This window comes from Macaca thibetana, chromosome 9, assembly GCF_024542745.1.
Source record: "Macaca thibetana thibetana isolate TM-01 chromosome 9, ASM2454274v1, whole genome shotgun sequence".
Taxonomy (NCBI): Eukaryota; Metazoa; Chordata; class Mammalia; order Primates; family Cercopithecidae; genus Macaca; species Macaca thibetana.
The window spans coordinates 59,263,790-59,289,598 of record NC_065586.1 but is presented as its reverse complement, the minus strand read 5'-3'; the positions used below and the strand labels follow the sequence as shown (position 1 = coordinate 59,289,598).

Sequence of the window (25,809 nt, the reverse complement as noted above, 5' to 3'; positions counted from 1 at the left end):
TGACCTCATGATCTGCCCGCCTTGGCCTCCCAAAGTACTGGGATTACAGGCGTGAGCCACTGTGCCCGGTTGGCCATGCTGGTCTTGAATTCCTGATCTCGTGATCCACCCACCTCGGCCTTCCAAAGTGCTGGGATTACAGGTGTGAGCTACTGCACCCAGCCCCATTTCTCTTTTCTATTCTGTACATTTGTTTGATGAAGTAACTCAGTAGAGACACTAATGTGCATCCTACCAGTGTTGCTGGATAAGTGTAAAAGTGCTTTTAAATTTTAAAGCATTTAAAAAATAGAATAAAAGCACTTTGAGCCCTCTAGAGAATGGTGTCATGTGAGAAAAAATGTTTAAATCTTAAATTTTTAGACAGGAAACAAACTTACCTAATTTTATCATTTTACAGTTGAATTAAAGCCCAGAGATAGTGTGACGTGTTTAAGTTCACACAGTTACGTATCTTGAACTAGATATGAGATCTCTGGATACCTTGTTCAGTTCCCTTTCTAGTGTAGTATTCAACTCTGAGGAATTCCTAAATAATGATTTTAAATGAAAACTTTTTTTTTTTTAAACTTAAGATCTTTGAATTTGGCTGGAGATAGTATTTCATCATTTGTATTCTATTCTACTACTTAATTACTGATTAAGAGTCTAAATTTACAGCCTCTGAAGCCACGTGTCCTTGGAGAACAACTTATATCTTTTGTTATATAGATCAGATTCCTACTGGTCTTCATTTGGGAAATGATAGAACATATTTGATAAATTGATGCTTTTGTCATTTTAAATTGGCACAATAGTGAAGTTGGTGCCTGAGTTAAATTCAGGAGACAGAGGAAGATGTAGAATGTCAGGATTCAAAGAGGATCTTAGCATTTTACTTTTTTTCCTTTTCTATACTGGACCTTGTATCCAAAGTGAAGTGAAATGTCCTACTTAGACCTAGTGGTAGAGCCTAAGATAGAATTTAGATCTTCTGACTCCTACTTTATGTATTTTTCACTGAGCAACACTATTTCAAAATTCCCCTCTGAATATTGCCTTGTTTTCCTAACATCAGTGTCTAGTCTGGTTTTGGGCATTGCTTACAGCTTGGGTTTGTGCCAGGGAAGACTAGGAAATGGAGTTGGGGAGTATTTATTATAGAGCTAAGGAGTCCTATTCTTTGGTCTGCCCAGATAGGTCAGGTTTGGTCTACAACTATTCTGGGACTCTGGACATTACTGTGCCTTACATGATGATTCTGGAACCCACTTTTGTGGGTTAAAGCCTACATTGGAAAATTTATGTGGGCAGTGGGTGGGGTCGTGGGGTATTTTCCTTCTAACACTCAAAACTTTTTGAGGTATGTCCAATAGAATCTGCCAAGCCACTCAGAACATTCATATGGAGACTAAAATCTGGCTAAGATTGAAACTGTCTTTGTTGAGTTGGTTTCTTTAGAGCCTTAAAACTGAGTTTTCAAACTCATTTTTACCTGTGTTTTTAAAATAAGAATTGTAAATTCACATTACTGGACAATTTTTTTTTATGCGGTGGGATTTTTTTAGAGAGGTAAGTGAGCTTTTAAAATAAAATGAAATTGTTTCATTTATGGAATATTTTGAAGGACTAAAACAGGAATCTTTATTATTTATTTATTTTTGAGACACAGTTATACTCTTATTGCCCAGGCTGGAGTGCAATGGCACGATCTCTGCTCACTGCAACCTCCACCTCCCGGGTTCAAGCAATTCTCCTGTCTCAGCCTCCTGAGTAGCTGGAATTACAGGCGCATGCCACCACGCCCGGCTAATTTTTATATTTTTAGCAGAGATAGGGTTTCATCATGTTGGTCAGGCTGATCTCAAACTCCTGCCTCAGCCTCCCAAAGTGCTGGGATCACAGACGTGAGCCACCGTGCCTGGCCAAGAATCTTTCTTTTATGTGCAACGTTGTCAGCTGTTAATGCTCCCATTTATAAATAGGTCATCTTTGTTTGAAAAAAAGCATATAAGGTTTTCTAACTCCAAATCTTTGCAGCCACAATATTGCTACATTAAGCAGAATTGTCAAAGATAAAACTTGAACCAAAGTGATTTTCTCGACTGTTTGAATGTTAACCCTTTCCTGCAATATTGGTTAACAGTCACGTCTCCCTACTTCTTCATACCTCCTTGGTTTTATTTTATTTTTTATGTTTTGAGACAGGGTCTTGCCCTGTTGCCCTTGCTGGAGTGTGGTGGTATGAACAGAGTTCACTGCAACCTCAACCTCCGGGCTTAAGTGATCCTCCCACCTCAAGCCTCCTGAGCAGCTGGGAGTATTCCCACTTGTAGTCCCTACAGTCCCACATGTAGCCCTGTAGTCCCACGTTTGTATTTTTTGTAGAGACAGGGTTTAACCATATTGCCCAGGCTGGTTTTGAACTCCTGAGCTCAAGTGATCCACCTGCTTTGACCTCTCAAAGTGCTGGGCCTCCCAAAATGCTGGGATTACAGGCATGAGCCACGGTGCCCATCCACATCCTTGGTTTTAAATTGTAATTTAAAAAATACTGTTGATGGGCATGGTGGCACATGCCTGTAATCTCAGTACTCCAGGAGGCCGAGGTGGGAGGATCGCTTTGAGGCCAGGAGTTCAAGGCCAGCCTGGGCAATATGGTAAAACCCTGTCTCTACAAAAAAATGAGAAAATTTGCAGGGTGTGTGGTATGTGCCTATAGTCCCAGCTACTGGAGAAGCTGACTCAGGAAGATCCCTTGATCCTGTAATGAAATATACTATCTTTTTTTTTTTTTTTTGAGACGGAGTTTTGCTCTTGCTGCCCAGGCTAGAGTACAATGGCACCATCTCAGCTCACTGCAACCTCCACCTCCCAGGTTCAAGCGATTCACCTGCCGCAGCCTCCCGAGTAGCTGGGAATACAAGCATGTGCCACCACACCCGGCTAATTTTGCATTTTTAGTAGAATTGGGGTTTCTCCATGTTGGTCAGGCTGGTCTTGAACCCGACCTCAGGTTACCTACCCACCTCACCCTCCCTAAGTGCTGGGATTATAGGCATGAGCCACTGCACCTGGCCATGAAATATACTATTAATAAAATACTGTAATAAAACATAAATATACATTTTTATTTTTTACTTTTTACTTTTTTAACTGGCATTCTGGTCTGAGATTATTTTATTTTATTTTTATTTTATTTGAGGTGGAGTCTCGCTCTTTCATCCAGGCTGGAGTGCAGTGGCACAATCTCAGCTCACTGCAACCTCCACCTCCTGGATTCAAGCGATTCTCCCTGCCTCAGCCTCCTGAGTAGCTGGGATTACAGGTGCCCACCACCACGCCCAGCTAATTTTTGTATTTTTAGTAGAGATGGGGTTTCACCATATTGGCCAGGCTGGTCTTGAACTCCTGACCTCAGGTGATTCACTCACCTCGGCCTCCAAAAATGCTGGGACTATAGGTGTGAGCCACTGCGCCTGGCGGAGATTTTTATTTTTTAAATAGCAAAGCTAGGTTATGAATAGGATGACCATATGTTCCAGTTTGCCCAGGACAATTCTGGATCATGCCTGTTATCCTGACATTATTATTTATTTTATTTTTTTCTTTTGTAGACACAGGGTCTTGCTATGCTGCCCAGCTGGAGTGCAATAGTGCAGTCATGGCTCACTGTAACCTTGAACTCCTGGGCTCAAGTGATCCTCCCACCTCAGCCCTCCAGAGAGGCTGGGACTATAAATACACACCACCGTGTCTGGCTATATTTTGTGTGTGTATGTGGGGGTGGGGGATGTGGGTAAAAATGGGATCTTACCATGTTGCCCCGTCTGGTCTTGAACCTCCTGGCCTCAAACTCTTGGTCAAGTGATCCTCCCGCCTCAGCCACCTAAAGTGCTGGGATTATAGGCACGAGCCATTGTCCCCGGCTATCCTGACATAATTATTAATAGACACATAAATGTGTCTCATTTACTCTCAAAAGTGTCCCATTTGGATAATAAATTATCTGGTCACCTACATATGCATTATAATTATTTTGTTGTACTAAGTTTTGTTTGTTGAAATGTTATTCGAACTAGAACCATAAGAAAATGGAATTTTGGCCTATTTTGGGTACATTTGGATGTTTTTCATTGGTCAGACGTTTTTATTGTATGGAGAGTTCTGAGTATACAAATATATATTGAAGAGTAATGCACATGATTTGAAATTAGGGACTATTTATCTTACTTTTGGGCAGTTACATAACCTTGAGGAACCTCTTGTTTCCTCATCCGTTAAAAAGAGATAATAGCAATACCTATCCTACATGGGTGTTTTGAAGATATTAAAGAAGTGACATATCAAAAAATGCATTTTAAGTTGAAAATTGTTATATAAGTGTTAGTCATGTCACACATGTGCTTTTCTGCAATTGAATTTAAAATGAATAATTTTACCTAGTTTAGGGGAACTTACTATTTGATAGAGCACTAGTAGTGTTTTGCTGTAAAGGAGAGCAGGGAAATAATGGCAGTTGGAAGTATATGCTAGGCTGAGGTTTTCTGTGGGGAGGGTTTGAGATTTTCACATTTATGTGCTGAAAAGAGTGGTCCAATAGAAAGCAGAAAAAATAGATAATGCTTGACAGAAGGAAGAAATCAATGTTGAGTAGGAAAGAAGGATAGAATCTAGAATACATATGGAAGGATTGGCTTTACATAACCAAGAGACACATTTCCCTAGTCTGTTCACTTAAAAAAAATGCCAACAATATAATTTTTTTTTTTTTTTTTAAATAAACAGAGTCTCTCTCTGTTGCCCAGACTGGAGTGCAGCTGCCTGATCTCGGCTTACTGCAGCCTACCTCTCTCGGGGTCAAGGGATACTCCTGCCTCAGCTGCCTGAGTAGCTGGGATTATAGGTGCGCGCCACCGTGCCAGGCTAATTTTTGTATTTTTTGGTAGAGACGGAGTTTCACCATGTTGGCCAGGCTGCTCTAGAATTCCTGACCTCAAGTGATCCGCCTACCTCGGCCTCCCGAAGTGCTGGGATTACAGGCATGAGCCACTGTGCCTGGCTCTCTCAGTATAATTTATATAAAGTCAAATCAACCTTCCCTTCCTTCCCTTCCCCTTCCCCCTTTCCCCTTTCCCCTTTCCCTTCTCCTTTTCTTTCCCCAGGGTCTTACTTTGTCACCCAGGCTTGAGTGCAACGGTGCAAACACATCTCACTGCAACCTTGACCTTCCCAGCCCAAGCCATCTACTTGCCTCAGTCCCCGAAGTAGCTGGGACTACAGATGTGCAACACCATGCCTGGCTTTTTTTTTTTTTTTTTTGTATTTTTTGGTAACAATGCTGGGGGAGTGGGGTGGCGGTGGGGGGTTTTGCTGTGTTGCCCAGGCTGGTCTTGAACTCCTGAGCTCAAGTGATCCACCCACCTCGGCCTCCCAAAATGCTGAGATTACAGGTGTGAGCCACTGTGCCCGACCCAGCCTCTTTTTAATTAATTCTGTCCGCCTTCTCACCCAGGCAACCACTTTTGTACTTCTTTTACTTTAGATATTAGTTTTGCCTATTCTAGAACTTCACATAAATGGAATCATACAGCAAGGAGTATTTTGTGTCTGATTACTTTTGTTCAATATAATATTTTTGAGATTTACCTATTTTGATGTGTGTATCAGTAGTTTTTCCCTTTTATTGCCAAGTAATATTCCATTATATGTGTGTAGCAACACGTTTCCTATTGATGGGCTTTGGGTTATTTCCAGTTTTTGGTTACTATGAATAAAGTTGCTGTGAACATTTTTGTATATATCTTTATGTGGACTTGGGGAAATATCTAGGAGTGAAATTGCTGTGTACTAGGGTAGATTTATGTTTAACTTTAGAAACCACTAAACTTTTCCAAAATAGAAAATTTAACACATTTTACATTCCCACCAGTTGTTTTATGAGAGTTCAGTTTTCCACATTCTTCACAATGTTTGGCATTTTAAAATGTAGGCATTCTCATGAGTGTGTGCTTGTATTTCATCATGGTTTTAGTTTATATTTCCTTGATGGCTAATAGTTATGTGATTATTGGACATTTGCTTATCTTTTATTTTGAAGTGTCAGTTCATCTGAAATATTATCACTGAATAATATTTCATTGTATAGATATGCCACAATTTATCCATTTATCACTTGATAGATATATGGATTATTTTCACTTTTGGGCTATTATGAATAATGGTGCTATAAACATTTATGTACAAGTTTTTATTAAGCTTTTATTTACAACCCTATTTTATTGGGTTGTCTTTTTGTTGCTGATTTGTAGGAGTTCTTTTTATATCTGAATGCAAGTTATTTGCCAGGTTTCTCAGATTTTACACACACAAACACACACACACACACACACACACACACACTTTCTCTCTCTCTCTAAATATTTTCTCCTAGTCTGAGCTATGTTGTTGCATTTTCTTAATGTCTTTTGAGAGCAGAACTTCTAAATTTTGAGCAAGTTGAATTTGTTGATTTATTTTATTTTATGGTATTACCTTTTCTGTTCTAAGAAGTCTTTCCTTACCCTCTGCTAGGCTTGTGAAACTATTGTCTCATGGTTTTTTTCTAGAAGCTTTATATTTTTGTCTTTTGTGTTTAGGCCTATGATCTATCTTACTAATCTTTTGCTATCATGTAAAGGTTTCTCAAAAGGATTCTCAATTAATTGATTAGATAGCTATGGGTCTTTTCTTGGATTTGTTTTATTCTGTTGATATATTTGTGTCTACTTATGCCAATGCCACACTGTCTTAATTACTGTAGGTTTATAAGATTGGTATTGTTACTTTAAATTTTGATAGAATCCATCAGTGAAGCCGTGTGGGCCTGAAGTATTTTTGCAGAAAAGAGCAGAAGGTTTTAAATTAGTTTAATTACTTTTACAGGTTTAATTACTTTAGCTGATATATAAGCATTCAGGTTCTTCACTTTTTCCTGTGTCAGTTTTGAGAAGTTGCATTTTTAAATGAATTTATTCTCAATTGTTGAGTTGTTATAAAGTTCATAAAATTTCCTAATATTCTGCTATTGCCTGTATGAACTGCTGTATTTCTCCATTTGCATTCTTGATGTTGGTACTTCTTTTGAATTTTTGGATCAGCTTTGCTAGGGGTTTAGCAATTAATCTTTCAAAAATCCAGATTTTGTTTTGTTGAATTTCTATTTTGGTCATGTATTTTTTATTTTAATGTATTTCTGCTCTTTTAATTTCCTTGCTGTACTTTTTTTTTTTTTTTTTCCCTTGAGACGGAGTCTTGCTCTGTCGCCCAGGCTGGAGTGCAGTGATGCGATCTCGGCTCACTGTAAGCTCTGCCTCCCGGGTTCACAGCATTCTCCTGCCTCAGCCTCCCGAGTACCTGGGACTACAGGCGCCCGCCACCACACCCGGCTAATTTTTTGTGTGTGTTTTTAGTAAAGACGGGGTTTCACCATGTTAGCCAGGATGGTCTGGATCTCCTGACCTCGTGATCTGCCCCCCTCGGCCTCCTAAAGTGTTGGGATTACGGGCGTGAGTCACTGCGCCCCGCCACCTTGCTCTACTCTTTTGGATTTGATTTGCTTTCCTTTTTCTACCTTTTTTGAGTTAGAAGTTTAGATTATTGTTTTAAAACCTTCCTTGTTTTCTAATGTGCATTTCATTTCATTTATTCATTCATACATTCATTCAGACAGAGTCTCGCTCTGTCACCCAGGCTGGAGTGCAGTGGTACGGTCATGGTTTACTGCAACCTCCGCCTCCCAAGGTTCAAGCGATTCTCCTGCCTCAGCCTCCCGAGTAGCTGGGACTATAGGCGCCCGCCACCACGCCTGGCTAATTTTTGTATTTTTAGTAGAGACGGGGTTTCACCATGTCGGTCAGGCTGGTCTCTAACTCCTGACCTCATGATCTGCCCACCTCGGCCTCCCGAAGTGCCAGAAGTGCCACCGCGCCCAGCCACATTTCTTTTATTATTATTATTTTTTCTTTGCTAACCCCCAGTAGTCATTCTAATGTACATTTCTTACATAATTAACATTTTCTTCTAAGTACTCCTTTAACTGCAGCATACAATTTCGATGTGTGCAATTCAAATTTCTATTTCCATTGTGATTTTTCTGGTCCACAGGTCATTTAGAAGTTTATTGTTTAATTTCTTAATATTTGGGATGTTCTAGCTATTTTAAATTTTACGTGGTGTTCAGGGGATGTGTTGTTGACATATTGTGTACATATTTGTACCATAGATCTGTAAATGATAAGTTGTTTATGATTTTAATTCTTTGATAGCTACAGAGCTTAGTTTTAAGGCCTACCCTGTGGTCTGATTTGGTGAATGTAACATGTGTCTTTAATTCCGCTGTGCAATATTTTGAGGTTTTCAGTGTAGATATTTTATGTATCTTATTAAATACAGTGTATACTGCAGTTATTGAATTTAGTGTTCTATATAATTTATCAATTAAGTCAGATAGTTTTATGTATTTGTTACTATTTAACTGAGAGATAATTCAGTTACTGTAAAATGTACCACTTAAAAATTGCACAGCTCAGTAGTGTTTGGTATATTCACAAGGTTGTATGGCCATCGGCACTATTTAATTCCGGAACATTTTTGTCCTCCAAAATGAAAATCCATACCTGTTAGCAGTTACTCTTCATGTCTCCCTACCCTCTAACCCCTGGCAACCACTAATCTACCTTGTCCCTAGGAATTTGCCTATTCTGAACATTTCCTAAGTGGAATCATATAATATTCGGCCTTTATTGTAGCTGGCTTTTTTTTTTTTTTTAACCAAGTATGTTTTCAAAGTTCACCCATGTTGCAGCATGTATCAGTATTTCATTCTTTCTTATGACTGAAATAATATTTCATTGTATAGATATGCCACGATTTATCCATTTATCACTTGAGAGATATTTGGGTTATTTTCACTTTTGGGCTATTATGAATAATGGTGCTATAAACATTCATGTACAAGTTTTTGTGTTGTTCTGTGTTTCTGTTTCCCCTAAGGATAGAATTGCTGGGGCATGTGGTAATTTTATGTTTACTTTTTGAGAAACTGCCAAATTATTTTCCAAAGTGGCTGAATCACTTTATAATTTGCAACAGCAATGTATGAAGATGCTAGTTTCTCCACATTCTTGTCAATACTTGTTACTGTTCTAGTCTTTGCTGAGAGGCTCTGTGTGCTTGTTGGAGCGCCCTTTCAGCACTCAACCAGGCTTCTGGTTCATCCATAGCCTTGAGTTCCTGTTTTTGCTGAGCTTCATGCTCAGTAAGTGGTGATTGCTTAGGGCCTTTTCAGGTCTTTCTTGAGCATGCCCATAGACCTGGGCACACTCTTGTGGCCTTCCAGAGTCTTAGGAATTTCAGAACTTTTCAAAACTCCCTATGGACATCTCATTCTCCTTTTCCTTTTGTGTTTTTTGGTTAGCTTGTTTGTCCCAGCTGCTTCAGGTTGCTGAAATGTTAAGCAATTGTAGCTGATTGTTTTTGACAAATAAATACCTTGGGGGAAAAGGCTGTTAGCAATGGGCAAGCTCTGAATCAGGTTAAATATTGGGAAGTCTTGGGAGTGGGGTTTTTCAGGGAATTGCTAGTCAGCTCAAATAATAACTTGCTCTGAAAATGGGACTTTGAAGGAGCTCTAGCCCTGTTCTGTCACCTCCACTGGCTGCTAGGCTCCAGGATTCTATGGTTTGTAGATTGCTGCTTTTCAGGGCTAGCCTGGAGCTGGGAAGAGGGGCATGGGAATAGGGCATGTTAAAATGCCACAAAGCTTGCTATTCTTTCTGAGATTCAGCCATCTTTTTTGAATAAATGCTCCTTGGATTGTTGCAGACTTTTTGGTTACTATTCAGAGTTCTGAAAAAGTCTATTTTTGACTTTTTTTTGAGATATAGTCTTGCATTATTGCCCAGGCTGAAGTGCAATGGTGTAATTTTGGCTCACTGCAACCTCTGCCTCCCAGGTTCAAACAATTTCCCTGCTTCAGCCTCCAGAGTAGCTGGAATTACAGGCGCCTGCCACCACACCCAGCTAATTTTTGTATTTTTAGTAGTGATGGGGTTTCACCATGTTGGCCAGGCTGGTCTTGAACTCCTGACCTTGTGATCTGCCCGCCTCGGCCTCCCAAAGTGCTGGGATTACAGGTGTGAGCCACCATGCCCGGCCCAAGTTTTGACATTTTTTTTTTCCAGTGTTCTTGTTGCTTTTATGGAAGAGAGGATTTTTGGAGGTCCTTACTCTGCCATTCCCAATGATGTCACCCTAATTTGTTTTTAAGCATTAAAAACATTATTTTAAAATATAAAGACAGGGTCTCACTATGTAAAATACAAAGACAGGGTCTCGCCCAGACTGGTCTCGAACTCCTGGGCTCAAGTGATTCTCCTGCCTCGGCCTCCCAAAGTGCTGAGATTACAGGTGTGGGCCACCACACCTGGCCTAAACATTTTTAATATATCTGTTTTATATCCTTTTCCTCCCTTTTCTTTTGAAATACAACTCACAGAAATCGCAAAAATTGTAGAGAAAGTTCCTGTGCCGTGTTCACTCAACTTCCCCCAGTGATATATCTTTCATAACTATAGTGTGTTACCAAAACCAGGAAGCTGATTTCGGTGTTATACGATAGTTGGAAGTTGACTATAGACTTTATTAGAATTTCACCAGTTTGTATATATTGTTTTTTGTTTTTTTTTTTTTTTTTTTTTTTGAGGCGGAGTCTCGCTCTGCCGCCCAGGTTGGAGTGCAGTGGCCGGATCTCAGCTCACTGCAAGCTCCGCCTCCCGGGTTCACGCCATTCTCCGGCCTCAGCCTCCCGAGTAGCTGGGACTACAGGCGCCCGCCACCTCGCCCGGCTAGTTTTTTGTATTTTTAGTAGAGACGGGGTTTCACCGTGTTAGCCAGGATGGTCTCGATCTCCTGACCTCGTGATCCGCCCGTCTCGGCCTCCCAAAGTGCTGGGATTACAGGCTTGAGCCACCGCGCCCGGCCTGTATATATTGTTTTTAATTGAGGAGGTGGTGGTGTATAGTTCTATAAAATTTTATCATGTCCGGATTCATGTAGCTATTACCACATTCAGGGTATTAAACTGTTCTGTTACCACAAAGAAATTTCTCCATATCATTTCTTTATGGTTATGCTTTTCTCTGAACCCTAACCCCAGACAACTACTGATCTGTTTTCCATCAGTGTAATTTTGTAACTTTGAGAGTGTTATGTAAATGGAATCATGTAGTATGTAACCCGTAGATAACGGCTTTTTTCTCACTTAGCACAATGCCTTTGAGATCCGTTTAAGCTGTTGTGTGTGTCATAGTTCATTCCTTTTTATTGCTTCTCTTTTATGGGTGTACCATAGTTTGTTTACCTATTTACCTGTTGAAGGGCATTTATTACGTTTCCAGATTTTTACCATTTTTTTTTTTCTTGTTCTGTTTTTGAGACGGAGTCTTGCTCTGTTGCTCAGGCTGGAGTGCGGTGGCGCGATCTTGGCTCACCACAACCTCCGCCTCCTGGGTTCAAGTGATTCTCCTGCCTCAGCCTCCCAAGTAGCTGGGATTACAGGTGCACACTACTATGCCCGGCTAATTTTTCTATTTTTGGTAGAGGCAGAGTTTCACTAGGTCAGGCTAGTCTCGAACTCCTGACCTCATGATCTGCCCTCCTCGGCCTCCCAAAGTGCTAGGATTACAGGCGTGAGGCACCGTGCCCGGCCTTTTTTTTTTTTTTTTTTTTTTTTTTTTTTTTTTTAAAAGAGATATGATCTTGCTCTCTCTGTCACTCAGGCCAGAGTGTATTGGCATGATTGTTGAACACTACAGTCCTCTTGGGCTTAAATAATTCTCCCATCTCAGCCTCCTGAGGAGCTAGGACTAGAGACATGCACAACTGCACCCAGCTAATTATTTTTATTTTTTGTAGAGATGAGGTCTTACTATGTTGCCCAGGCTGGTCTTGAACTCCTGGCCTCAAGTGATCCTTCCACCTCAGCCTCCCAAAGTGCTGGGATTACAGGTGTGAGCCACCGTGGCTGGCCTAGTGTTTTCCCTTTACAAATAAATCTGTTAGAGACATTTGTGTAGAGATTGCTCTGTGCACTTTTTTCTTCCTCTAGGATAAATAATGTGTAGTGTGATTCTTTAATTTTTGGTGTGTCTACCTGTTTTACTAATTACTGAAAGAAGGTTGCTGAACTAAGGTTATGTATTTGCCTATTTCTTTTGTTTCTAAGTATTTTAAAAAGTATTTTGAAGCCATTTTATTTGGTGTGTACATACTTTGTATTGTTATTTTTAGTAGTATTATGTTTTCTTGACGATTTGACCTATTTTCATGAAATCCCTTTGTATCTGGTGATACTCTCTATTTTAAAGCTTACCTTGTCTGATATTAATATAGCCACTGTAATTTATGATTAGTGTTTTCATGGTGTGTCTTTTTGCTAACTTTTTATTTTCAAAACTTCTATGTCTTTATAAAGGTGTATCTTGGGTTGCATACCTGTGATCCTAGAACCTAGGGAGGCTGAGGCAGAAGTATAGCTTAAGCCCAAGAGTTTGAGACGAGCCTGGGCAACAGAGGGAGACCCAGTCTCTACTGAAAAGAAAAAAATTAACTGGGCATGGTGGCTATAGTCCCAACTTCTTGAGAGGCTGAAGTGGGGGAGCTTGGGAAGTTGAGCCTGCAGTGAGCCGTGATTGCACCACTGCCCTCTAGCCTGGGCAACAGAACAGGAACCTGTCTCAAAAAGAGAAAGAAACTAAAGATCAGAACCTATAATCACAGAATCACTCAAAACCCATGGAATTATCATATGCTAGCCATTGGGAATACAAATGTAAATAAGATTTCAAAAAAATCTTTACCCTTTGTTGTGTAGGTGATTAAGATCAGTTGATTAAGATAAAGTTCAAAGCAACCCCTAAAATCAACTAAAAAGTTCATCAAAGGACTTTTAGAACTGAGCAGGAGGGAATGAATAAATCTTTGGGAGGGAGGGATGCAGTGCCTTGATATACAGTACCAGGAGCCATTTTCTACATTGTTAACAGCACTCTTGAGTGGTGTTGGGGGCAGCTTGTATATCTTATGTGGAAGCCCTTGGGTAGGAGTCGATCAGGAAAAATTTCCCAAGACTGGTAGCATATAGGGAATTTTAAAAAGATGAATGGGAGTTTTCCAGGCAAAGGAAGTAGAAGGACTTTACAGGCAGTCTTATTCAAATAACAGTAAGGCATTATGATTAAAATAGGTTGTATATATTAGAATGGTGAGAGGTAAGGCTAAAGAATTACTGAATTTTGATCTTAACGTGCACATTTCTTCCCATTTTAACAACTCTGAAATTGGCATACATCTTACAGCTGATTGTGTTTTACATCACCGTCGGAAATTGGGATTATTTTATGAATAAATGGCATCTTAGATATGATGAAATATGGTGAGTTTGAGCTAGAGTCAATGTCCTTTATATTATGCTTTTGGATTTTATCCTATTAATAATCAGAAGCTAGGTAGATTTTAAGTGGAAAAATATTATGGTTAGAATTGTTTAAAATAATATGATTTTGGTGATAATGTGCAGGATTTATTGTGGCTAAAAAAATTGCTGACAATGTAGAAATTCAGGCAATGTCTGTAGAGGGCCTGGTGCTAGTGGGTATATTGTGGGAGATCCAGGTACAAGAAGTGTTTGATAAAACCAAGATGATGTCCTTACTAATAAGACGGGGCTAGTTGATGTAGAGAGAAGAGTCACATATAAAGCTGAGGTTTCTGGATTGAAAGAGAAGATGACTGGTGTAAACAGTTAAAGGCAGTCATTGTTAGTGTTTATTCTGGCACCATAACTAAACGTTTCTGTTAGTGAGAGGGCTAATCAACATTCAAACATTAATATATCAATAGCCAAGAAAAAATTTTCTCAGGAACTCTTACTCTAATATATGTCAGTATAAAATTTGTTGACTGTCCAACAAAATAATAATTATAGTGTAGGTTTATGTTCGCTGCAAACCTAACTTATGAGACATTTATAAAATTGCTGACTCCCCCCCAGAAAAAAAAAAAGATTGTTCAGTATCTCTCATCCTAGCATCCATTCCAAAAAAAAGATATTGCTAACATTTGGAACAAAAAGTAATCCCAGTATGGGTTAGTCATAGTTTTTGGCTATAGACTAAACCTCATCTTGTTCACATTCTAGTAGAACAAGATAAAAATAAATGCTTATTCGTATAGTATGTTCATCGTTTAAGAAGGGCATAGTATTTACTGGCCTGGACACTAGTTTATATGTATTTGTATGTAAGAAACTAGCCATTATAATCTCAGTTATGTGCAGTGAAGGAGAGAGAAATGTGACATGAGCAAAGTTTTATTTGCTTTTGAAAATAATGATATCTTTTTTACTTAACTTACTATTTGAAGATATCTTTTATGTGCCACTTTATTTAGTTAATTTATTTTTAAGACAGCGTCTTACTCTGTCACCCAAGGCTGGAGTGCAGTGGTGTAATCACAGCTTACTACAACCTCGACCTTCCAGGCTTAAGCGATCCTCTCACCTCAGTCTCCGTGGTAGCTGGGATTATGGGTGTGCACCACCATGCCTGGCTTGATTTTTTATATTTTTCTTTTTCTTTCTTTCTTTTTTTTTTTTTGAGGTAGTAGCATACTCATGGCTCACAGTAGCCTCAACCTCCTGGGCTCAAGGATTATTCCACCTCAGCCTCCCTAGTAGCTGGGGCTATAGGCACACGCCATCACGCCTGGCTAATTTTTGTAGTTTTGTAGAGATAGAGTCTTGCCATGTTGCCCAGGCTGGTCTCGAACTCCTGTGCACAGACAATGCATCCGCCTCAGCCTCCCAAAGTGCTGAGATTACAGGTGTGAGCCACTGTGCCCAGCCAATTTTTTGTAAAGTTGGGGTTTTGGCATGTTGTCCTGGCTGGCCTTGAACTCCTAGACTCAAACCATCTACCTGCCTCAGCCTCCCACAGTGCTGGGATTACAGGTGTGAGCCACCACGTCCAGCCTGTGCTAATTTAAATTCCTTTCTCCTCACTGCTTATACCAGCCACAACTTCTGCAACCAGTTTCATGCAGGCTTTGGACAATTGCAGCCTAATAGCATCATGCATCAGGGTCTGTGTTGCATACGTTCTCCACTGGGGAATTGTAGTGTTAAGATTCAGCCTAATAGCATCACTCATCAGGTTCTATGTTGCATCCGTTTTCCACTGGGGAACTGTAGTGTTAAGATTAGGCTGGGCGTGGTGGCTTATGCCTGTAATCCCAGCACTTTGGGAGGCCAAGAAGGGCAGATCACGAGGTCAAGAGATGGAGACCATCCTGGCCAACATGGTGAAACCCCATCTTTACTAAAAATACAAAAATTAGCTGGGCATAGTGGTGCATGCTGAGGCAGGAGAATCAGTTGAACCTGGGAGGCGGAGGTTGCAGTGAGCTGAGATTGCACTGTTGCATTCCAGCCTGGTGACAGAGCAAGACTCTGTCTCAAAAAAAAAAAAAAAAAAAAAAAAAAAAATTGAGCACCAATAATCTTGTCTGTATTACAGTTTTATAATAAAAATGCATTACATATTAAACAGATTCACAAAATGAACTAATGACAATTTACATCTGTCCCTATACTTTCAGTTGTGAGTAACTAAAAACCAGCCTCAAATTGAAATAAACAAAACTACCAACATATGTAATTGAAAAGTCCAGATACTTGGGTGATGAAATAACCTGTACAACAAACCCCCGTAACACAAGTTTGCCTACGTATCAGACCTGCACTTGTACCCCTGTACTTAAAAAAGCAAAGCAAAACAAAAAACAGAGAAGTTCAGATGGAGTATAGATTTCAGGTAAAGCTTAATTAGGTGGTCCAACAACTTCATTAATGACCTGGTTTCTTTCCGTTTTCGCACTCTGCTTTCTGTGGTGTCAAATTTATCCCAAGGCAGCCACCTTGAGGCCATTAGGTTTTTACGGCTTCTAGCACCTTCTTCATTTATATCTATTAGGGAAAAATATGTTCTGTATCTGAGCATCATAGAAAAAAATCTTGAGTTCATTCTGATTTTCCTGGCTTAGGTTACATGCCAGTCTCTGAACTGATCACTAAGGCTAGAGAAATATATTGGACTGATTGACTTCGGTTTTGGTTTGCCTGAGGGATCAATTCCACCAAAATTCTACTCTTGAGTGAGGAAATTTGGGGTAAAAGAAGGAGGACAGCAAGGAAAAGATGACACACAATTCCAGTTTATTATAAGCATGACTTCAAATGACCTTAACTGAATTGTAATATTATTTGGGAACAAGTCAAACATTATTAACATTTAGGCCCAGAGATGGTAGATGGCTTGCTTAAGTCTCTCTACAAGCTACCTCAAGAACTGAGACTCAGACGTGAATTATTTGACTCTTGAATTGTAATTCATTCTTAGAATCAATTATTAGGCTTTCTGTAAGACTATCTTTACTGAGTTTTTAAACGGAGTATAATAAACTATTTTAGTAATGCAGTAGATGTTCAAAGGTTTGACTTCTTAGAAAGAGGTATAACAATTATATTCCTTAAAACTGAGAGGGGACAAATTGAGGGTAGAGGGATTGATGTGGGGGCAGAAGGATGCTTTTTTGTTGTTGCTGTGATGGAAATGTTCCATAGTTTTGTGGTTACACGACTCTATACATTGAACTGGATGCTTGCAAGGGGTGATAAAAAGGGCAAATGAAAATAAAAAGCCAAGTAGCCCCAATAAGAGTACCCATCCTTTTTTTTTTTTTTTTTAAATAACAAGTTTTAGGAGTTTTTATTGTTTGGATAAGAATATACAAATCAGGCAGAGTAGTCCCAGTGAAATCATGGTTAGGTTTTACTGTATTTGTCTATTGATCCTTCACCTTCTAAGCACTTAAAGTACTTTCTTTTTATTAGACTTGCTTTGATCACAAATGCAGTTTAAGTGTGAATAAGTAAGTGTATTATCTTACCCTCCTCCACTCAGCTTTCTTTAAATAGAAAAGGGACAAATGTCTCTTTACTGCATATTCAGCCATAGTTGCTCAATCTATGGTGTTAATAAGAGACTGTAATTTTATCCTCTAAAAATCATTACAGATTATAATTATAGGCTATGCCTCATTCTCTTAAAAAAATCCTGGTGTGCTTGTCCATTGATATTACTGATAGTCGCCAAATGGTGAGAATGGTAACTGGTTTGGAGGCAACTGAAAGAGAAGCGGATCATCAATAAACTGGAGACCAGTAGAAAATTACACAGAGACAAATCTTATTGGATAAACTAGATGAATGTCTCCTGTTGAGACTGATCCAACAGTATTCACTGGCCCATTTCTTACTGCGAGATGAGCTTCCGTTTAAGGCATCACTTGTGGTGGAGTTCTTTCTTTTATTTGGATTGGAACCATACTGTGATCTCTTTTGGAAAACAGACTTCCTCCAAGTCTGTTAAATGTAATTTAAAATTATATCATTTCTTCTTGATTTGTTTTTGTTTTGCTTTATTTCATGTTGTAGGCATCTGAAATGAATCCTTATATATTTAACATACAAGTATATGCATGAGAAGACATGAATATAAGAAGTATAGGAAACATAAGACACGAATAAAAGTTTTAGCTAGACATTTTTAGATGAAAAGATGTGCAGTTAAATTTGTAAAAGTTACAAATTATTCTATAAAAAGTTAGCATATATTTAAATTTTTTGGATACATAATAAAAGAATTGTATCAGTTCTGATGTCCATTGTGAAGACCCTACCACAGTCATTTTTTGTCAAGGGTAGATAGGGCTCTTGCTTGGACTGTTCCAGGATGTGCCATGGGCTCTCTAATAACATTCACGGGGGTACATGTGCAGGTTTGTTACATGGGTATTTCATGTGATACTGAAGTTTGGGTTTGTAATGATCCCCATCATCTAAGTAGTGAACATAGTACCCAATAGGTAGTTTTTCAGCTCTTACTTTACTCTCTTCTTCCCTGATTTTGGAATCTCCAGTGTCTATTGTCCTGACATCTTTGTGTCCCTGTGTACCCAGTGTTTAGCTCCCACTTATAAGTGAAAACATGTGGTATTTGGTTTTCTGTTTCTATGTTAATTCACTTAGGATAATTCAGCTGCATCCATATTGCTGCAAAGGACATAATTTCGTTCTTTTTTTATGGCTGCATAGTATTCCATGGTGTATATGTTTTGCATGTTCTTTATCCATTCTACCATTGATGGGCACCTAGGTTGATTCCATGTCTTTGCTATTGTGAAGAGTGCTGTAATAAACATGTCTTTTTGGTAGAATGATTCTTTTTTTTTTTTTTTTTTTTAAGACACAGTCTCGCTCCATCGCCCAGGCTGGAGTGCAGTGGCACGATCTCGGCTCACTGCAGCCTCCGCCTCCCGGGTTCAAGCGATTCTCCTGCATCAGCCTCCTGAGTAGCTGGGACTACAGGCGTGCGCCACCATGCCTGGCTAATTTTTGTATTTTTAGTAGAGACAGGGTTTCACCATGTTGGCCAGGATGGTCTTCGTCACCTGACCTCATGATCCACCCACCTCGGCCTCCCAAAGTGCTAGGATTACAGGCATGAGCCACTGTGCCCGGCCTAGAATGATTCATTTTTCTTTGGGTATATACCCATAATGAGATTGCTGGGTCAGATGGTAATTATATTTTAAGTTTTTTGAGAGATCCTTAAACTTCTTTTCACAGGGGCTAAGCTAATTTGCATTCCTATCAACAGTTTGTAAGTATTACCTTTTCTCTGCAACCTCGACAACATCTGGTTTTTTTTTTTTTTTTGACTCTTCAATAGTAGTTATTCTGGGCTGGGCATGGTGGCTCACACCTGTAATCCCAGCATTTTGGGAGGCTAAGGCAGGTGGATCAGCTGAGGTCAGGAGTTCGAGACTAGCCTGGCCAACATGGTGAAACCCCATCTCTACTAAAAATACAAAAATTAGCCGGGCATGGTGGCAGGCACCTTTAATCCCAGCTGCTCAGGAGGCTGAGGCAGGAGAATCACTTGAACCTGGGAGGCAGAGGTTGCAGTGAGCTGAGATCATGCCATTAAGAGCAAAACTCCGTGTCCAAAAAAAATATATATATATAGTTATTCTGATTGGTGTGAGATGGTGTCTCATTGTAGTTTTGATTTGCATCTTTCTCTGATAATCATCTTTTTTTCTAAATGTCTTTATGCTACCTCTAAAATGTCCTACATATAATAGGCAAATCAAATGTTTAATAAACTGGTATGTTAGGTTTATTTTCAGGTTGAAATGAAGATAGTTATTTTTATTTTGTGTACCTTTTACATATCAACTTACTTTTAGAAGTATTTCTAACTTGTATTTTGTGTTTTTTTAGAGAAAATATTCTCTTTGGAATGGGAAATCCTCTGCTTGACATCTCTGCTGTAGTGGACAAAGATTTCCTTGATAAGTAAGTATTAAACTCTTCATATGCACTATGTGGAACTTATATTTGAAGAAAAATGGATGAAAACTTTAGAAGTGACTTGATCACCGAACGTCTTCAATTAAAGGAAAACTCAGGAAATTTAAGTCTGGTAATAGCAAGTGTGTTATCATTGAGTAACTGAGTACAATTTTCCTTGGGAAAACTTATATACATTGCAAAATTTTTACTTAAAACTTTTTTGCTTATTATTTGGAAGGAGAAAAGTTTATATAATTTACCTAATTATTTAATTCCCCAAATTTTAAACTACTGTCAGTGAACTACATCCGTAATAGTATCATAATCTACAGACATTCTACCCTGAATGTGCCCAATCTTGTTTCCTCTCAGAAGCTATAATGGGAGAAGAAAGATGATTAGAGAAGACAAGAGAATATGCAGGATATAATTCAGAGGCCATGAAGCTCTGTTGTTTCCCCTTTATTAGTAACTTCCAATGTTTCAACTTAGCTGAGAAATCAGTTTGTTTATTTACCTATTTGCGGCCATTTGGTACAAAAGTCCCCTCTTGTGTCCTTTTTCGCACTTTCTGAGGTCTCAGTTACCCATAGGACAGTATAATACATTTTGAGAGAGAGATACATACCACGTCCACATAACGTTTATTACAGTATATTTTAATAATTGTTCTATTTTTAGTTAGTTGTTGTTAATCTGTTATTATGCCTAATTTATAAATGGAACTTTATCATAGTATGATGTGTAGGTATGTATGTGTAGGAAAAACATAGCACGTATGTGTGTGTGTATGTATATATGTATGTATATGCATATGGTTCAGTACTATCCACAGTTTCAGATACCCATGGGGCATCTTACAATGCATCTACCTCAGATAATGGGGGGACTACTATCTGGAAAATTTAAGTAGTAAAAAAGATTAATGATGAGAAAGCAAGATCCCCCCGCTCCTCACACACCCCGATTTCTGTACCCAAGAATAATTACTTTTTAAAAAATTGAGGTAAAATTTATGTCACATAAAATTGATCATTTTAACCATTATAAAGTATACAATTCAGTGACTGCCAGTATATTCACAAAGTTTTACAACCATCACCACTATCTAATTCAGGACATTTTCATCACCCCAAAATGAAATCCCATACCCATTAAGTAGTCATTCACTATTCCCTCCGCTAGCCCAGTATCCTGGGAACTACCAGTATACTTTGTTTTTCTATGAATTTGTCTATTCTGAGCATTTTATATAAATGGAACCATATAATAATATATGATCTTTTGTGTTTATATATATGACCTTTTGTGTTTGGGCTTATTTTACTTATGTAATGCTTTCAGAGTTCATCCATGTTGTAGCATGTATCAGTCCTTCATTCCTTTTAATAGTGGAATATTCCATTGTGTGGATATACCACATTTTGTTTATCCATTCATTGGTTGATAGACACTTATGTTGTTTTCATTTTTTGTCTATTAGGAACAATGCTTCTTATGAACATTTATGTATAAGCTTTTGTGTTGGAATGTGTTTTCATTTCTCTACACACACAGTAGTGGAACTGCTGGGTCACATGATATTTCTGTGTTTAACTTCTAGAGAAACCACCAAACTGTTTTCCAAAGCAGCTGCACTGTTTTGCATTCCTACCAGCAGTGTATAAGGGTTCCAGTTTCTCTACTGCCAAAGCTTATTTTTTACTATGAGTGGGTGTGAAATGATGTCTCTTTGTGATTTTGATTTGCGTTTTTCTAATGAAAACTTTTGATGTTAGCATCTTTTCGTATGCTTATTGGACATTTGTATATCTTTGGGAAAATGTTGAAGCTCTCTGCCCATTTTTTAATTGGGTTGTCGTCTTTTTGTTAAGTTGTAAAAGTTCTTTTTATATTCTGGATACTAAACCCTTATCAGCTAGCATATGATTTGCAAACATTTTCTCCCATTCTGGGGATTAACTTTAATTTTTTGATAGTGTCCTTTGATGCACAAAAGTTTTAAATTTTGATGATGTCCAATTTATTTTTCTTTTGTTGCTTATGCTTTGCTTTTGCTGTCATATGTAAGAATCTGTTGTTAAATCCAGGATCACAAAGATTTATGCCTGTGTTTTCTTCTAGGAGTTTTGTAGTTTAAGATCTTAGATTGAAGCATTTGATCAATTTTGAGTTAATTTTTGTATAAGGTATGAAATAAGGGTTCAACTTTATTCTTTTGCGTGCGGAAATCCAGTTGTCTCAATATCATTTATTGGAGAGACTATTCTTTTCCCCATTGAGTGATCTTGATACTGTTGACAAAATCAGGTGACCATAGGTAAATTTCTGGACTCCATTCTATTCTGTTGATACATATGTCTGTCCTTATGCCAGTATGACATTGGTGTTTTTGTCTATGTGTGTTTTGTTTTTTTTTGGAGATAGGGTCTTGCTCTGTCACCCAGGCTGGGGTGCAGTGGTGCAATCATAGCTCACTGAAACCTTGAACTCCTGGGTTCAAGTGATCCTTCTATTTCAGCCTCCCAAGTAACTGAGACTATATGCGTGTACCACCATCCCTAGCTATTTTAAATTTTTTTTTTATATAAACGGGGTCTCCTTATGTTGCCCAGGCTGGTCTCAGACTCAAGTCTGGCTTGATCCTAGGCCCAAGTTGTCTTCCCACCTTGGCCTCCAAAGTGCTGGGATTATAGGCATTAGCCACTGTGCCTGGCCTGTACGACACTGTGTTGATTACTGTAGCTTTGTAGTAGATTTTGAAGTCAGGAAGTGTAAGTCCTCCAACTTCGTTTTTCAAGATTATTATTATTATTATTATTTAATTCGAGATCCCTCATAATTCCATATGAATTTTTGGGGATAGCTTTTTCATTTCTGTAAAAAAGGCAGTTGGAATTTTGCTTGGAATTACATTGAATATATAGATAAATACACTATTAAGTCTTCCAAGTTATGAAGACAGAATGTCTTTCCATTTATTTAGGTCTTTTTTTTTTTTTTTTTGAGACAGACTCTTGCTCGCCCAGGCTGGAGTGTAGCGGCACGATCTCAGCTCACTGCAACCTCCATTTCCTGGGTTGAAATGATTCTCCTGCCTCAGCCTCCTGAGTAGCTGGGATTACAGGCATGCGCCATCATGCCTGGCTAATTTTTGTATTTTTAGTAGAGATGGGGTTTCACCATGTTGGTCAGGCTTATCTCGAACTCCTGACCTTCTGATCCGCCTGCCTTGGCCTCCCAAAGTGCTGGGATTATAGGCGTGAGCCACTGCGCCCAGCCTTAGGTCTTTTTAAAATAATTTTAGCAGTGTTTAGTAGGTTTTCAGTGCGTAAGTCTTACACTTCTTTGGTTAAATTTAATTTTATTATTTTTGATGCTATTGTAAATTGGGATTATTTTCTTTCCTTTTCTTATTGTTCATTGATAGTATATAGAAATATAAGTAATTATGGGGACAATAATTTTTTTGAAACTTTTTTTATATCCTGGGAATTACCCCTATATTTGGATAAACTCAAATGTCAAAGGGTAAGGCAAGAATTTATAAATGTGTAAATTTGACTTATGGTAATATAATAGGAAATGTGTTGGGGGCCTAGGATGAACTGGGAGATGTGTTTTATCCTAAGACATTAAGATACAAACTTTAAAACACACTTTCCCAGTCAGAAAATACTACTGTATACAGTTACATTAATGATTTTAGTTCTTTTGGTTCCTTGTACTTTTAAATAATATACTATGCTTACATTTCTTAAAATTTCTTGTTCTGTCAAATTTCAGGCTGGGCGTGGTGGCTTACACCTGTATTTCCAGCACTTTTGGAGACTGAGGCAGGTGGATCACTTGAGGTCAGGAGTTCAAGCCTTGCCAACATGGCGAAATCCTGTGTCTACTAAAAATACCAAAAATTAGCCAGGTGTGTTGGCATGCGCCCATAGTCCCAGCTACTCGGGTGGCTGAGGCAGGAGAATTGCTTGAACCTGGGAGGCAGAGGTTGCAGTGAGCTGAAATTGCACCATTGCACTCCAGCCTGGGTGGCAGAGAGACTGTCTCAAAAAAAAAAAAAAAATATATATATATATATATATACACACACACACATATATATACACACACACACACACACACACACATATATATATATATACACACCAAGCCAAAACAAAACAGATAAACCCAAATTTCAATGGAATCCATTGACTTCTCATTATGGAGAATGAGATTACTGGTGCCACTAGTCTTTCCTCTGCTACTTTTTCCATCTTTCTATCTCCTTACTTCTATTAACTGTGTTTTTAAGGTTGATGTTTTCATTCTGTCATCTATAATTGTTTTCCCAACTTTGAATACAAATTCATAGTGAAAGTTGAAAATGACTTACCCACATTAACATTATCACCTCGGAGCAGGTGCTGGGATTGAGGAGAGGCCAGGCACGGGAGCAGGCACTTCTGAGCCTGCAGGGGAAAAGGGGACTTCCTAGGCCCCAGAGAGTGCAGGGATACCTAGGTCCACAGCCATGGCTGGGTGGCTGCAGCTGCACTCAGGAGGGTGGGGCTCCAGCCCTGCCAGCTTGGAAGTGGGTGTGGCTTCCACCTGTTCCCAACTTCTTTGGGCTCTGTGGAACATGCAGCCCTGGCTGCACCTCCCCTATTGGAGCCAGTGTCTTTGCAGCAGCTGCTCTAGACAGCCTGCTGCTGCCATCAGTGACACTACCGGAAGCTCGAGTAACCTCTTTGTTTTACATGTTTTACTAGCAGCTGATCCTAAGTGGCTAGCTGAAGTTTTATTTTATATTTGGAAGGTTTTAATCTTTAACCTTGATTTTCAAATAAGTACCTGAAGATAGAAAACAAGTATTTGGACCCTAACAATAAAAGAGTCTTCTCTATTGTTACTCCTGGCCATTTCTTCCAAATATATTCAAAAATTTACCTTATGATATAAACCGATTGTGTTTAGCCTACATTTTGAGCCACCATTAGATAAGTACTGTGTGTGTGTGTATATATATATTTTTTTTTTTCAATTTTTTATTTTTGAGATGGTGTCTTGCTCTATCACCCAAGCTGCAGTGCAGTGGCGCAATCTCAGCTCACTACAACCTCTGCCTCCTGGGTTCAAGTGATCCTTGTGCCTCAGCTTCCTGAGTAGCTGGGACTATAGGTGTGTGCCACCACGCCTGGCTGATTTTTGCATTTTTAGTAGAGACAGGGTTTTACCATGTTGGACAGGCTGCTCTCGAACTCCTGACCTCTGGTGATCTGCCCACCTCGGCCTCCCAAAGTGCTGGGATTACAGGCATGAGCTACCGCACCCAACCTAGATAAGTGGTATATTGCTATGGTGTGAATGATGGTATCCTCTCCAAAATTCATGTTGAAACTTATCCCCAGTGCTGCAGTATAAGAAGTGTGGCTCTTGGGGGTTGACCAAGTTATGAAGGCTCTGCTCTTGTGAATGGGATTAGCACACTTGTGAAAGGACTCAAGGCTGAAGCGAGAGCTCTCCTGCCTTTACATTCCTTCTGCCATGTGAGGACACAGTGTTCCTCCCCTCTGGAGGATGCAGCAACAAGGTGCCATCTTGGAAGCAGAGAAAAGCCTCACCAGACACCAGTCTTGCCGGTGCCTTAACCTCGGGTTTCCCAGCCTCCAGGAATGTGAGAAATAAATTTCTATTGTTTACAAATTACCCCAAACAAAATAAGAAAAATAAAACAACAACAACAAAACATAAGAAAATAAATAAATAAATAAATAGCCTGGTCTGGTATTTTTGTTATAGCAGCACAAGGGGACTAAGATATATACCAAATGAATGAGATATATACTGATTAGTATCTTACACTATGAAAGTGAGTTCTAATTGTCAAAATTCATTTGATAAAATATTTTTCTGATTCTGAGTTTTTTTTTTTTTTTTTTTAGAGACAAGGTTTCTGTTTCCCAGTCTGGAGTGCAGTAGCACAATCATAGCCTACTCACTGCAGCCTCAAACTCCTGTCCCTCCCACCAAAAAAAGAATTGAAAATTATTGGGAACACCTGTGGCAGAAAGTACATGATTGAAAAGAATCTTTTCTAGTAAACTGTAGGGACACAGTGGACATGAGGGGATAGGAAATGTGGAACATATGAATACCTCCACATGAGCTCTGGTCTGTAATTATGGAGATATGTATTAATAGGGATGAAAAAAGCAAGGAAGGAATGTGTAAGGTAGGTTTGCCTTGGTTTTTCCTGACACTAGATAAATATCATGAAAGTAAGAGGATTGAGAGAAGTAATGAAATGGTAATTGAGAAAA

At 39.0% G+C, this 25,809-nt stretch overlaps 2 protein-coding genes across 4 annotated transcripts in view; one reads left to right on the top strand and one right to left on the bottom strand.

Annotated features, from left to right (window-relative positions):
- CAMK2G (calcium/calmodulin dependent protein kinase II gamma) overlaps positions 1–25,809 on the bottom strand; it is a 1,229,125-nt gene that overhangs the window by 373,833 nt on the left and 829,483 nt on the right. The window lies entirely within an intron of this gene.
- Positions 1–25,809, top strand: part of ADK (adenosine kinase) — a 711,694-nt gene that overhangs the window by 182,706 nt on the left and 503,179 nt on the right. For all 3 annotated transcript variants that reach the window (XM_050803506.1, XM_050803508.1, XM_050803507.1), the window contains one exon: positions 19,424–19,498. In XM_050803506.1, the coding sequence (XP_050659463.1) occupies positions 19,424–19,498 (75 nt within the window). The remainder of the gene's footprint in view (positions 1–19,423; positions 19,499–25,809) is intronic.